A 12,214-nucleotide genomic window follows, 5' to 3' on the forward strand; every position below is an offset into this window, starting at 1 on the left:
ATTTCTTGGCATAGAGTCCAAGATCATGTTCCTCCTTGTTTGTTCATATAGAACATGGTGACTTGATTGTATGGATGAGAATGTTCTTTCCTTGAAGGAGGCGAGTGAAAGTTGTTAGATCACACCTCATTGCTCTCAACTCAAGAAAACTGGACTTAAAATTGTTTCTCCAGGAATAACCATGTTCCTCGGGTTCAAAAGGGGCCCTGTGTGAGCCCCCAAACTTTGTGGAGGCATTTGTTACTAAGGTTACTTGGTGAGGAGCTTGATGCAGCAGTACCCCTTTCTATAAAATGAAGGGGGTCCCACCACCAACTCAATTCCTGTGGCATTTCTGTTGAAATGCTAATTTTGTTTGTTAGGTACTGAGTAAGCTGGTCCCATTGGAATCGAAAGCCTCACTGTAGGCAATATTTGTGCAGATGGATCAATGAGATGTCAATTGCTACCACCATGTGACCAAGAACAACCAGCACGTCTCTGGCAGTTGATTGATCTGTGTTCAACAGTCTGTAAGCCAATATCCAGAGAGAATGAGGTCAATCTGACAGAAGGAAAGCTCTTTCCTGCAGAGACTATATCCATGCCACAATGAACTTGATTTTCTGAGATGGAGTGGATTTTGCGAAATTCATTCGGAAGTCCAACTGTAAGAGATACCTATTTTTCTTACAGTTAGAACTCCTTCTTGGGAATTCATTGTCACAACCCAGTCATCCAGGTAAGGGAAGACCTGGATGCCCTGACAGTGTAGATGCACTGCTTCTACAGCTAGGCATTTTGTGAAGAGGTGCAATTGAGAGGCTGAAGGGGAGCACTTTGTATTGATAATGAGAACAAGCCACTACAAAATGTAGATATTGCCAATGGAAGGGGTAGATGGGAATGTGAGCAAAATAAGCTTTTAGATCCAGGGTGCAAATCCACTCCCTTTTCTGGATAATAGGAAGGACTGTGTGGAGGGAATTCATATTAAATTTCTCCTATATGCTTGTTCAGGCTTCTTAAATCTAACAGTGGTCTTAGACCTCAGGTTTCTTGGTGAGTAGAACACTTGGCTACAGAGGTGAGGAGGAACTTATTGCCCACTGTTCAAGGAGTAACTCCACTCCCAGACAGAGGTGCACTGAGTTAGCAGATACAGACTGAAGGCTGAACAGCGAGGAAGAACAGGAAGCAGGGAGAAATGCAAGCAGTATCCAGACTCCACAATCTTGAGAATCTAGCAGAGTTGGTGATCCTGCGCCATTCTTCTAGATAGTTGTGGATTCTGCCCCTTACCAGAGAGAATAGTTACTGAAAAGTAGTCAACTGGCCCAGGCTTGGGCTGGACCTGTTATACTACTTTAGGCTGACAGCTTTCATGCTGTCAAACACAAGTAGAAAGTTGTTGGTGTGGAAGTAGGTACAGCATCCAATAGCGCTGGAATTGCCAGAAGAGAGGACTTTGGTAATAAGGACTTTAACAGTATAGAATGAACACCTTACAGAAGGATGCTGTCCTGGTCCCATGGAGTGGGATTGCACCACTTGTGTGACCTTTAATCTGACTAGAATATAAGGAAGCACAGTGGTAAGCATGTCCACTCAAGTAAAATAATTCTTGATCGCTACTGTTTATGCAATATAATTTTATTATCAGAGGCTCCTTTTGCCAAATATTAAATAGACTTCAAATTAATGTGTCCCCTGAAACGGTTCCATGTTTTGCTCATAGGCTGTGTTTGGAGGGACGAAAAACACCAAGGTTTAAGTCATTCTATAAAAAGACAAAAGTACAAGGAGTGTATCAAATAAGAGGGATCCAATATGGAGGCAGAAGGATCCAATATGGAGGTACAGTTAAAGTGATATACAAAGGTAGGTGTACATATATTGCTACATACCAGAGGGAAGTTCAAACTGTAACAAGAGCTCTTACAAAGAAACTAAGTACAAAGTCTTATAAGCTGAAATGATACCGGTTTGTGGTGCCAAAAACTGCTGCACCAAATCAAGTCACATGATCGACATCAATATAACATATACAGCACCCTTTTAATGGCAAACATGGTCATATGACTGAGCTAGCCAATCACAGAGTAAGAAAGTGAGCTGTCAAACATCTCAGGGTGAGGAAGACATTTGTCAATGGAAAAAAGATAGTCAATTTTACAGAAAATGGAACCATTTAATCTCTATTTAAATCTATCGGAGTAATCACAAACTGAAAATCCATCTCTGTTCACGTTTAATGAGGAAAGCAGAGAAATCCCTACCACACAAGTGGGGGAGAGTCTCAATAACAAAAATTCTCAGATCTGAGAGGGAATGCGAGGCCTGTGCCCAGTTTTCAACCAGGGCAGCTTCCTACTGGAAGGACTGGATACATGAGTGATACTCAAAAAACTGATGTGAATCAGTTATTTACTCTTTCGGATAATAGAAAAACTAGGGGGCACTCCATGAAGTTAGCATGTGGCACATTTAAAACTAATCGGAGAAAGTTCTTTCACTCAATGCACAATTAAACTCTGGAATTTGATGCCAGAGAATGTGGTTAGTGCAGTTAGTATAGCTGTGTTTAAAAAAGGATTGGATATGTTCTTGGAGGAGAAGTCCATTACCTGCTACTAATTAAGTTGACTTAGAAAATAGCCACTGCTATTACTAGCAACAGTAGCATGGAATAGACTTAGTTTTTGGGTACTTGCCAGGTTCTTATGGCCTGGATTGGCCACTGTTGGAAACAGGATACTGGGCTTGATGGACCCTTGGTCTGACCCAGTATGGCATGTTATGTTCTTCTGTGAAATTTAAGCATGCAGGTGATCTTTCCCACATATAGTTTCAAGCATGGGCAGATGATTTCATAGATAACCCCAATCGAGAGGCAAGAAGTGGAATGATGCAAGGGGTTTTCTCTTCCTGTCACAGGGTGTCTAAATGTGGTGACAGACAAAGAGAGCAAGAGATGATGTCCGGCATGAGAGACAGGGAGATTGGGAAGTGATTGTAGTTCAGTTTGAACTAGCCAATCCTGAAGATTTTTACCCTGATGCATTGCAAAGCATGGGGCATCCTTAAAATAGTCTAAGGGACAAGCATCGACCAATGACCGTGAATAATACAACAGACCTGATTAATATGACTGAAAAGAGAAGAACACAGGTGAGATGGTCAGTCTGATCTGATGTCAGGGTGCTAAATAATAGGTCTCAATTTACATTCAGAGCTCATTTGAATGTGCGTGTAATAACTCAATGAGGGTACCCTTCTCAACAAAAATCTGTCAGATATGATTTTTGTTTGGGACAAAAATATCTTCCCGGGAGGTGCAGAGATGGCGTAGCCACAAAAACTGCCCCAAGGGAATATTGGTACGTAGCGAGAGTGGATGGTGGCTATTATATCTCAAGAGTGTGTTCCAATGAGTGGCCTTACAGTACTCAAAAGAAATGATTATCCAAAATGAGATCTGTTTACGGTGTACATAGAAATTAAACTTTAAATTAATGTCACAGTGATTGAGCCAGTCTAGAAAAAACAAAGAACTGGATATCTGTACCAATCCAAATTAGAAAAATGTCATCGAAATAATGAAGTCATATCGGAATAAACTGAAAGAAAATGAGATGGGGATACAAAGGAGACTTCGAAATGGTCCATGTAAAGGCAAGCTATGTCAGGGGCCAAGGTGGCTGCCATAGCTGTGCCTTTGATCTGCTGAAAAAATTCCATTTGGAAGGTGAAAAAATTCTCAGTAAGAACTAAATGAGTTAACTCCAGCAGGAAAGAAGTAAACATATGTTGATTGAAGGTTTGAGTGCAATTAAGTGCCATTGCAGCATATCATCAGCAGGAGAATGGATCCCCTATCTCCACGCATCCACTAATAGCCCATTTCATGAGGGGCCTCATCCATCTTCATCCACTCATGAACTCCTACCCCACCCCCACCCCCTCACAAATGTGGTTCTCACAGTGTTAAAGCCCCTTTTGATCCAATGGACTTTAAATTCCTAAAGATACTGACTTGGAATATTCTCTGCTTGGTTGCAGTGACCACTGCAAGAAGATTAAGTAAATTTCAAGCTTTGATTCACTTTCCGCCTTATCTACAGTTCTTCCATGACAAGGTAGTTCTCTGAACTCACCCAAAATTCTTACCAAAAGTTTTAATGGCATGCCACTTAAACTAATCAATTACCCTTCCTACAACTTTCCCAAAACCTCACCAACAAGACTATAATAAACTGCTCCACACACTAGATTGCAAGAGAGCTTTAGTATACTATAAATGCAGAACACAAGGTTACAGACAATCTTCTCAACTATGAGTGTCAATGACCCTAATAGACTGGGAGTACCAATTATGAAGCGTACCCTGTTGACCTGGATTACCTCCTGCATACAGTACTGTTATACTTACTTCACCTCACACAACCAGTAAAAGGTCATCAAGTGCGAGCCGCGACCTTATCAATAGCGCACCTCAAGAATGTACACATCAAAGTTATCTGCAGAGCTGCTATTTGGTCATCTGTTCACAACTTGACTTTGTATTACTGCCTTAATGAATTAGCAGCCTTGGACAGTTCAGTAGGCTGAGCTACACTGAACCAAGTAGCATCCACTTAGAATGCTGTTCATGAGGAGGCCAGGTCGCTACTAACTCATCCAGAAAACTGCTTTGCTGCAACCCTCACCTTGGAGCTCACCAATGAGCACAGCTAATTTAGCATGCTTATCGACGGAAAAAAAAGCAAGTTTTCTTATCATAAACAGTATTTTCCATAGATAGTAGGATGAATTAACCAAGCAAAGCTGCTGTAATGATTGGCCAGTTGCAGGATTAACCACGACTGGCCACACTCATCAAGAAACCATCACAAAATCAACGCGGCCATTTTCAGGCTCCTCCTGTCCAGCAGACCTGATCCCTAGGGTGCATACCATCCTAAATAGGCTCCACGGCGGGAAACCTCCATCTGGTGCCTCCTGATGACATCACGCAGCAGGGGTATTTAAACCCCCACTGTGCTCCTCTCACTGCCTCAGCAACAGATTCCACTGCCTAGCATGCATGTTGCTCTCTTGTGTCTTTTGATCTCGTTGCCTTGCTCATTGTCCTGCCTTATTGCCTTGGCTCCTGTGATCCTGCCTTGTCTGCCCTGCCTCTCCTTGATCCTCCGTTTCCTGTATCTTCCCTGCCTTTGTCTGTTTTGGCCTGATTCCTGCCTTTGACCCTTGCGTTGGACTCTGACCATTCTCTTGCCTGCCTTGGACCTTCACTCTGGACACTCACCATTCTTTTTGCTTGCCGCCTGCCACTGTCCCTGGATTACATTCTTCTCACTGCCTTCCACAGCACCTGGCCTGGACCAAGTGATTCTCTGTTTTCTGCCTGCCCTGACCTCAGCCCATGCCCTCTCTTCATCCTTGCCTTGTGGGACCATTGCTCAAGTCCTGTCGACCCCTGGAACTCAAGGACTCAACCTGCAGGGAACAGGACTGGAACAGGTTAAATTCCAGTTCTGTCCCAGCTCAGGGCATGTCTGCCAGTTTTTGGCATGGGCCTAGCAGGTTAGCCTGCTAAACTGTGCCAATCACATCACAAGAGCAGAATTCACTTACACCTGGCCCTCTGCCCTGGACAGCAATCCAACAAAATCAACTGTACTATGCTATAGACAGAGGAGATTCTGGAATATGCAGTAGTGCAGGAACTCCCGAGCATGCCCAGGAAAGCACCACCAGGATGTGCGCAAGATGGCACCACCACGACCTACCACACGGTGTGCCAACCAAGCCTAAAGTGGGGCCTAGCCCACGAAGGAGGGGGGGCTCCTCAACCCGCTCAGAAGCCCACTTCCCCTTACCTCAATGGGATCAGGAATGTCGTTAGTATGGCGTGCCGAGCTAAGAGACCAGAGGAAGTCTTACCAAAACCTTTCCAAACGTCTCTGAATCGGGAGGTAAATCTCTTTTTTTTTTTTTAAACTTACCTGGGCTCAGTGCTTACCAGCTGATTACAGAGACAGTCTCTGGCTTTGAGGGGAGAGGGATTTGGCAGTCACCACTGTGCTTGGCTTCCAGCACCACACTGCCTTTCAGCAAAGTCCACACAGGGAACCGGCTACTGGACCAAAGCACATCTCTGAGGGATCTCAGGAATTCTCAACTGAAGGAGGGAACTTTAGGTATCACTGCAGAGAGTGGGGCTCAATTGTTTCTCCAATTGTTTCTCCAATTTAAGTATAGAATTTCTCCTTCCAAAAAGTACAGCAATCCCCATACATCCACAATCTGTTGGAGATGGAGAAGTACTGAAAGGCTGAGGCCACTGCAGGGGTGTATTCTAGGGTGATGTCAGCTTTGAAATCTGACTATCTCCATCTGCTGGCAGGGGAGCATAACCCATTGGTCCTGAGTCAATTTGACTACATGCTTGGAAAACTTGCTTTTATTCAGTCACAACTGGCCAGAAAACTAAAAATAATCTAACCAGCTATATGCAAACATAGCCAGTTAGGTTTTTCAGTTATCTGTTTACATGTAGCCAGATAAATTTAGGCAGGTATGTTCAGCAGGACATTTATTCTGCCAAACATACGGGACACGTTATCTGGCAATCTTTAGCAGATAATTTGTCTATTAACCATGTTACTGAACATTTGTGTCTGTGGTGTTAAGTGTCAAAAGTTATTCTTTTATGCCTATTGGTCAATCAACACAATTTCACTTGACTTTTTCCATTAAATTTTACATTAGAGATCATGAGGACAAGTTTTTTTGGTTTGGTTTTTTTTTTTTAGAACAAGTAGGAAAGTCAGTTTTGTTTTAAATTTTACCATGGAGAAAAGGGGATACTGATTCTATCAGAGATACACACCTGCCTGGTGTTCTGGTTTTCAATTCTTGTACTGACATCTGGATGCAAAGTAAAATCAGGAGCAAAGTATTCAAAATATTCTGAAAGTTAAAAAGTGAGGTCAATGAATATGAATGGGTAAAGGGAAAAGAAAATAATCAAAGTTTGTAAAATGATGGTCTGGGGACCTTGGCTATAATTTTGCTAAACTGTGATGAAGATATATTTCTAAAAAGCATCAACTTGGATGAAAACTTCATGGAATATTTAATCTGTGTTTATCACAACAGAAGTTATTTGATAAAGGGCATTTCATGATTTCCCAAAAAGATTTTCAGAATTCAAGTTGCTAAGTCTTGTATAGGACAATAGGAAGCAGCAATGTTTGTGCATACAAATTTGGTAAAGCTACCTTAGTAGTTATGCATTTGTACAATATTTTAATATATGAAGCGCTCTACAATTAAATTTTTTGGAGGTGTATATACAAGAGGTGGTAGCAGCTTTTTCCTGAGCCAAAGTTAATTCATTCCACTGGGGAATTTCAGCAGGATTCAAGCTATGTAATCTTTACCAGAGCTTACCCATGACTCTGGAATTAACAACTGTGCTCTAACATAAGAACGTTTATTCTTTTGTTTTTAAGAATTGTCTTGAGTTTCTGTTTTATATGTTTTATTGATTTAATGTTTGATATGATAAATTATGGATGTATGGTTGTAAATCTTTTAGAAACATTGATAGCTGGTCTATAAGTTATAAATACATAAACAAGATTTACCAAAGGTCCAGGAAGCCCATGATCCTGTTTCCAACAGTGGCCAATCCAGGTCACAAGTACCTGACAGGATTCCAAGGGGTAGATAGATTCCAAGCTGCTTATTCCAAGGATAAGCAGAGATTTCACCTTAATAATGGTTTATGGACTTTAAAAAAGGTTTTTACAAGTTGTTGGAAGTAAACAGCTTCTACCACATACTACTACAACAAATTCCAGAATTTTAATTATGCGTTAACAAAATATTTTCTTTTCTTAAATGTACTACCTAGTAACTTGTGTTCCCCCTAGTTTTTGTACTTTTTGAAAGAGTAAACAGATTCGCATTTACCTTGTTCCACCTCACTCATTTTATAGACTTCCCCCATTTCTTCACCAAGCTGAAGAGCCCTAACCCCTTCAGCCTCTCCTCAAAGGAAAATTGTTACACACCCTTTATCATTTTGGTCGCCCTTCTCTACACCTCTTCTAATTCTGTTATATCTTTTTTGAGATATGGTGACCAGAACGGCACACAACACTCAAGGCATGGTCACACACGGAGTGATACAGAGGCATTATGATAATCTGTTTTATTTTCCATTCTTTTCCTAATAAATCCTAGCCTTCTATTTGCTTTATTGGGTGCTGCCATACACTGAGCAGAGGATTTCAAGGTATTAGCCACAATGATGCCTAGATCTTTTTCTTGAGTGGTGACTCCCAATGTGGAACCTTGCATCGTGTAGCTATAATTTGGGTTCCTCATCCCTATGTGATTCATTTTGCACTTGTTCACATTAAATGTCAACTGCCATTTGCATGCCCAGTCTCCCTAGGTCCTCTTGCAATTTCTCACAATCTTCTTGTGATTTAACAACTTTGAATAATTTTGTATCATCAGTAAATTTGATCACCTCACTCGTCGTTCCCATCTCTAGGTCCACGGACTCAAATTGTCTTATCCAAAACATATTACCCCTGAATTCCATGATGTGGCACCGGCTTAGAGAGAAAAGTGCCCTACTCTGAGTCACTAACACCATTTCTTGCACTACATACTATGTCTTGGGGGTCTTCCATTCAAATACTAGCCAGGCTCTTCTCTGCTTACTTTCTCAGATGTCATAAGATCATAGATCGTAAGCCTCATAATTGTTTCTAGCACTGTGCAAACCTGATGGGGCTATATGGTAAGAATGACACATTCGCATTCTCCATTAACTCAAGGTGCGACCCTGCGACTAAGTGGCTTTTAATTTCTTCAAATTTTGTTAATTCTAATTCATTTTTCATTAATGTATTTCAACCATATTTTTATTTATTGTGATTTTCCAGGGGCAGAATGCCATATAAAATCACAATTATTAGTAAACAGTTTTCACTATCCAAGAACCACTACACAATTTGACAGAATTAGCAGCTTCTGCCCAAAAGCCTATGAAACTGGAATGCAGGTGCTGTGGGTCATTAGCCCAGACTGAGATATGTAGAAGATACAATACTGAAAAGCAGAACATGTCAAAGTCATTGGAAAAACAGTAAGGAGCTTAAAAATCAGATACTGCATATTATGATTGCATGGAATCTGGCAAACTTACTTTCTAAGCTTGATGTTCTCTAAGACCTTAAAAGAGCACTCAAATTCATCCAATCATGGGTAGACAGAAAAAGCAGCAGCTGCCTACATCCCCATCCCCCTCACTCACCACTATATGGTAGCTCCTCACTAATTGTCTCATCCACCAGGAGTGATGTTTCATAAGTCCTGAAAGAGAGTAATCAGCTGAATCCAGAAAAACACTGGGGCTCACCAGCTCCAACTAAAGGAATGACAGAGAACTTGTATTGCTTAAAAACAGACACACCTTTAAGAAGAGAGGTAAGGGGGTCCCAGGAAGTGCTTGAAAAACCTCTCCTTTTAGTTAAAGTTTTTACATTTTTATGAAAATTTCACAATTCTGCAGCAGTAGAGTTTTTACAATGCACTTTGCAGGGATGAAGCCCACGACAAAGGATATCCCAGTGTTGTATGGGACAATTTCTGCTAATCTATGTGGAAAATCCTCTCCCATTGTACTGGGCATCCTCTCAGTGGCAGGTTAACCATTCATGTAAACTGCAGGACTTTCAAACAATTAGAAATGCTATGGTTTACAAAAGAGAGAAACTTAGAAAAGACTCCTTGGAGCTCCCTTAACCTCCTTAGTTTAATGATCAGGATTTTAGCAACATATTGTCCACCTTTCACACAAATTATAGGATATTCACACACTATCATGCAAGCTCTGCTGCTGCCATCTCCTCTTGCTCTCCCAAACAAGAACACATCTGTGAAAAGACTGGAATGAGAGTTTTTAAAGACAGCGTGTTGGTTACTTACCAACATCTGGCTACATTACGTACAGTGTAGCCACCTCCTCCCAGAACCAGCAGTGGAATGTTGAAGCTCTTCACGTACTGTACACACTCTCTGTAAAAACCCATGCAAGATCATCACAAAACAGCACCAACCGCAATTAAACCGCACAGTTCTTATCAACTGAAAACTATGCTCAAGGAATCCTAAATGCATTTGCTTATCTGTAAACAGGGCTCTCCACAGACAGCAGAATGAATCAGCCATAATGATGCATGGGTGATGCCATCTGATGGCACGGACGCAGATCCAGCTCTCAAAGCTCAGAAAAATTCTGAGAGGAAGTGATGTCATCAACACAACGGCTGCAAACAGAAAGAACTCGCGTGTATCCGCTAAACATATTCAATTCTCTACTTTGCTGGCCCTCTTAAAATGATGATTTTGTTTGGAAAAGATTTGCTGCTGTTTGGCTGGGAGGAAGAAATCAAACCATTTAAAGCCCTTTGCTTTATCTGGGTGGCAATGCCATTGTCAGAAGAAAGAGCATGCAAGGCAAGGCCTCACTCAAGGTAGGCTACAGCAACTCTCATGGCGTGCTTAACTTCCCCCGATGGTAAGTTGCTGTCCTGTGCTGACTTCAAAGTATGGTTACAGGAGATATAAAAAAAAAAAAAAAAGGCATCACTGAGCCCCAGTGGAATGAGCTTTAACCTGAAGGGGTAATGGCTTTCCTGCCTCCACATATAGCCAGGAACACTGCTTTCTGGGTTTTTAAACGCAAGGAAAGACTACGCAGCGGCCGAAAGGAGGGCCCTGCCCAAAACTCCAATGCTAGATTAAGATTCCACAAGGGAACCGGCCACCATAGGGGTGGCCAGAGGTGCTTCACCCCTTTCAGAAAATGGGCCATGTCCAGATGAGCTGACAGGCAGGTTCCATTCACCTTGCCGCCGAAATAGGAGAGCGATTCTACCTGGACCTTCAAGAAATTAAAGGTCAAACTTTTATTCAAGCAGTCTTGCAAAACTTCCAGAATTAGTGGAATTTTGACCGGCCAAGGGGAAATGCCGTGTTCCTCACACCAGGCCTCAAATACTTTTTAGACCTGCACATACGCTAGGGACATAGAGAACTTCCGCGTGGGGAGTAAGGTGGCAATTACTGTCGCCGAACATCTTCACTTCATCAGATGAGCCCTCTCAACGGCCAGACCGTAAGACAGAATACAGTTGGATACTGGTGAAGAACCGGTCCCTGCTGTAGCAGGTCCCTGTGGTGGGAGGCATAGTGGAGTCTCCACCAGGAGTCTCTGCATTCCATGGATGCCTGGGCCAATCTGAAGCTATCAGTATGATAATCCCTTGTGGTGCTCGATTCTCTGAATGACCCTGTCCAGGAGGGGCCACAGAAGGGGCCGGCCAGGTATGAATGAGAGCGTCGATCCCCAGGATCAACTGATCTCTTCTGCGACTGAAGAATTGGGGAACCTTCGCATTGTGAGATGCGGCCAGCAGGTCGATGGACGGGAGACCCCCAACGATCTACGATCTGTTGAAAGGCTTTGGCCGACAACATCGAGTCTCTGGGTCCAGACCCTCCCTACTTAGAAAGTCTGCTCTGACATTGCCTTTTCCTGCGATGTGGGAGGCTGAGATCATCTGTAGATGTACTTTCATCAATTCCATAAGGAGATCTATCTCCTGTGACACTTGCTGGCTTTTAGTAGACAAGTCAATCTAACTGCCCAGGCTTCCAGGTGGTTTATGTTCCAGAGGGCCTCTGCCTTGGTCCAACGCCCACAGGCCATCAGTTCATAACAGTGAGTTCCCCAGCGCCGGAGGCTCATGTCTGTCATGAGGAACAGCTGAGTGCATACTTCCATCGGTAAGTGGAGAAGAATCGAATAGTCTTGAGACAGTGGGTTCTAACGTAACAGCAGGGAGCACTGAAGTGGTTGCATGAGTGCCCTCGCCCACTGTACTACTTCCAGAGTTGCTGCCATCAAACTGAGAACTTGAAGATAGCTCCACACTGTTGGGCATATCGTGTTCATCAAAAGATGTGCTTGGGACATCAACTTCCTTATCTGCATGGTCAGGAGGAAGACCTTGCCCTGCTTGGTGTCAAACCGGACTCCCGGATATTCCCAGGACTGGGAAGAATTAAGACTACTTTTGTCCAGGTTTACAACCCGAGTTCCTGAAGCAAGGAGGTCACCCTATTGGTCACCCGGAGCTCTCTT

General features: G+C 42.7%; 1 protein-coding gene across 3 annotated transcripts in view; it reads right to left on the reverse strand.

Moving 5' to 3' along the window:
- HDAC3 (histone deacetylase 3) overlaps positions 1 to 12,214 on the reverse strand; it is a 74,579-nt gene that overhangs the window by 27,086 nt on the left and 35,279 nt on the right. For 2 of the 3 annotated variants that reach the window (XM_029583281.1, XM_029583282.1), the window contains exons 11-13: positions 9,994 to 10,083; positions 9,320 to 9,378; positions 6,875 to 6,954 (exon numbers count right to left, since the gene is read on the reverse strand). In XM_029583281.1, the coding sequence (XP_029439141.1) occupies positions 6,875 to 6,954; positions 9,320 to 9,378; positions 9,994 to 10,083 (229 nt within the window). The remainder of the gene's footprint in view (positions 1 to 6,874; positions 6,955 to 9,319; positions 9,379 to 9,993; positions 10,084 to 12,214) is intronic. The other variant, XM_029583283.1, reaches the window with a different exon arrangement.

This window comes from Rhinatrema bivittatum, chromosome 18 (genome assembly GCF_901001135.1).
Source record: "Rhinatrema bivittatum chromosome 18, aRhiBiv1.1, whole genome shotgun sequence".
Classification (NCBI taxonomy): Eukaryota; Metazoa; Chordata; class Amphibia; order Gymnophiona; family Rhinatrematidae; genus Rhinatrema; species Rhinatrema bivittatum.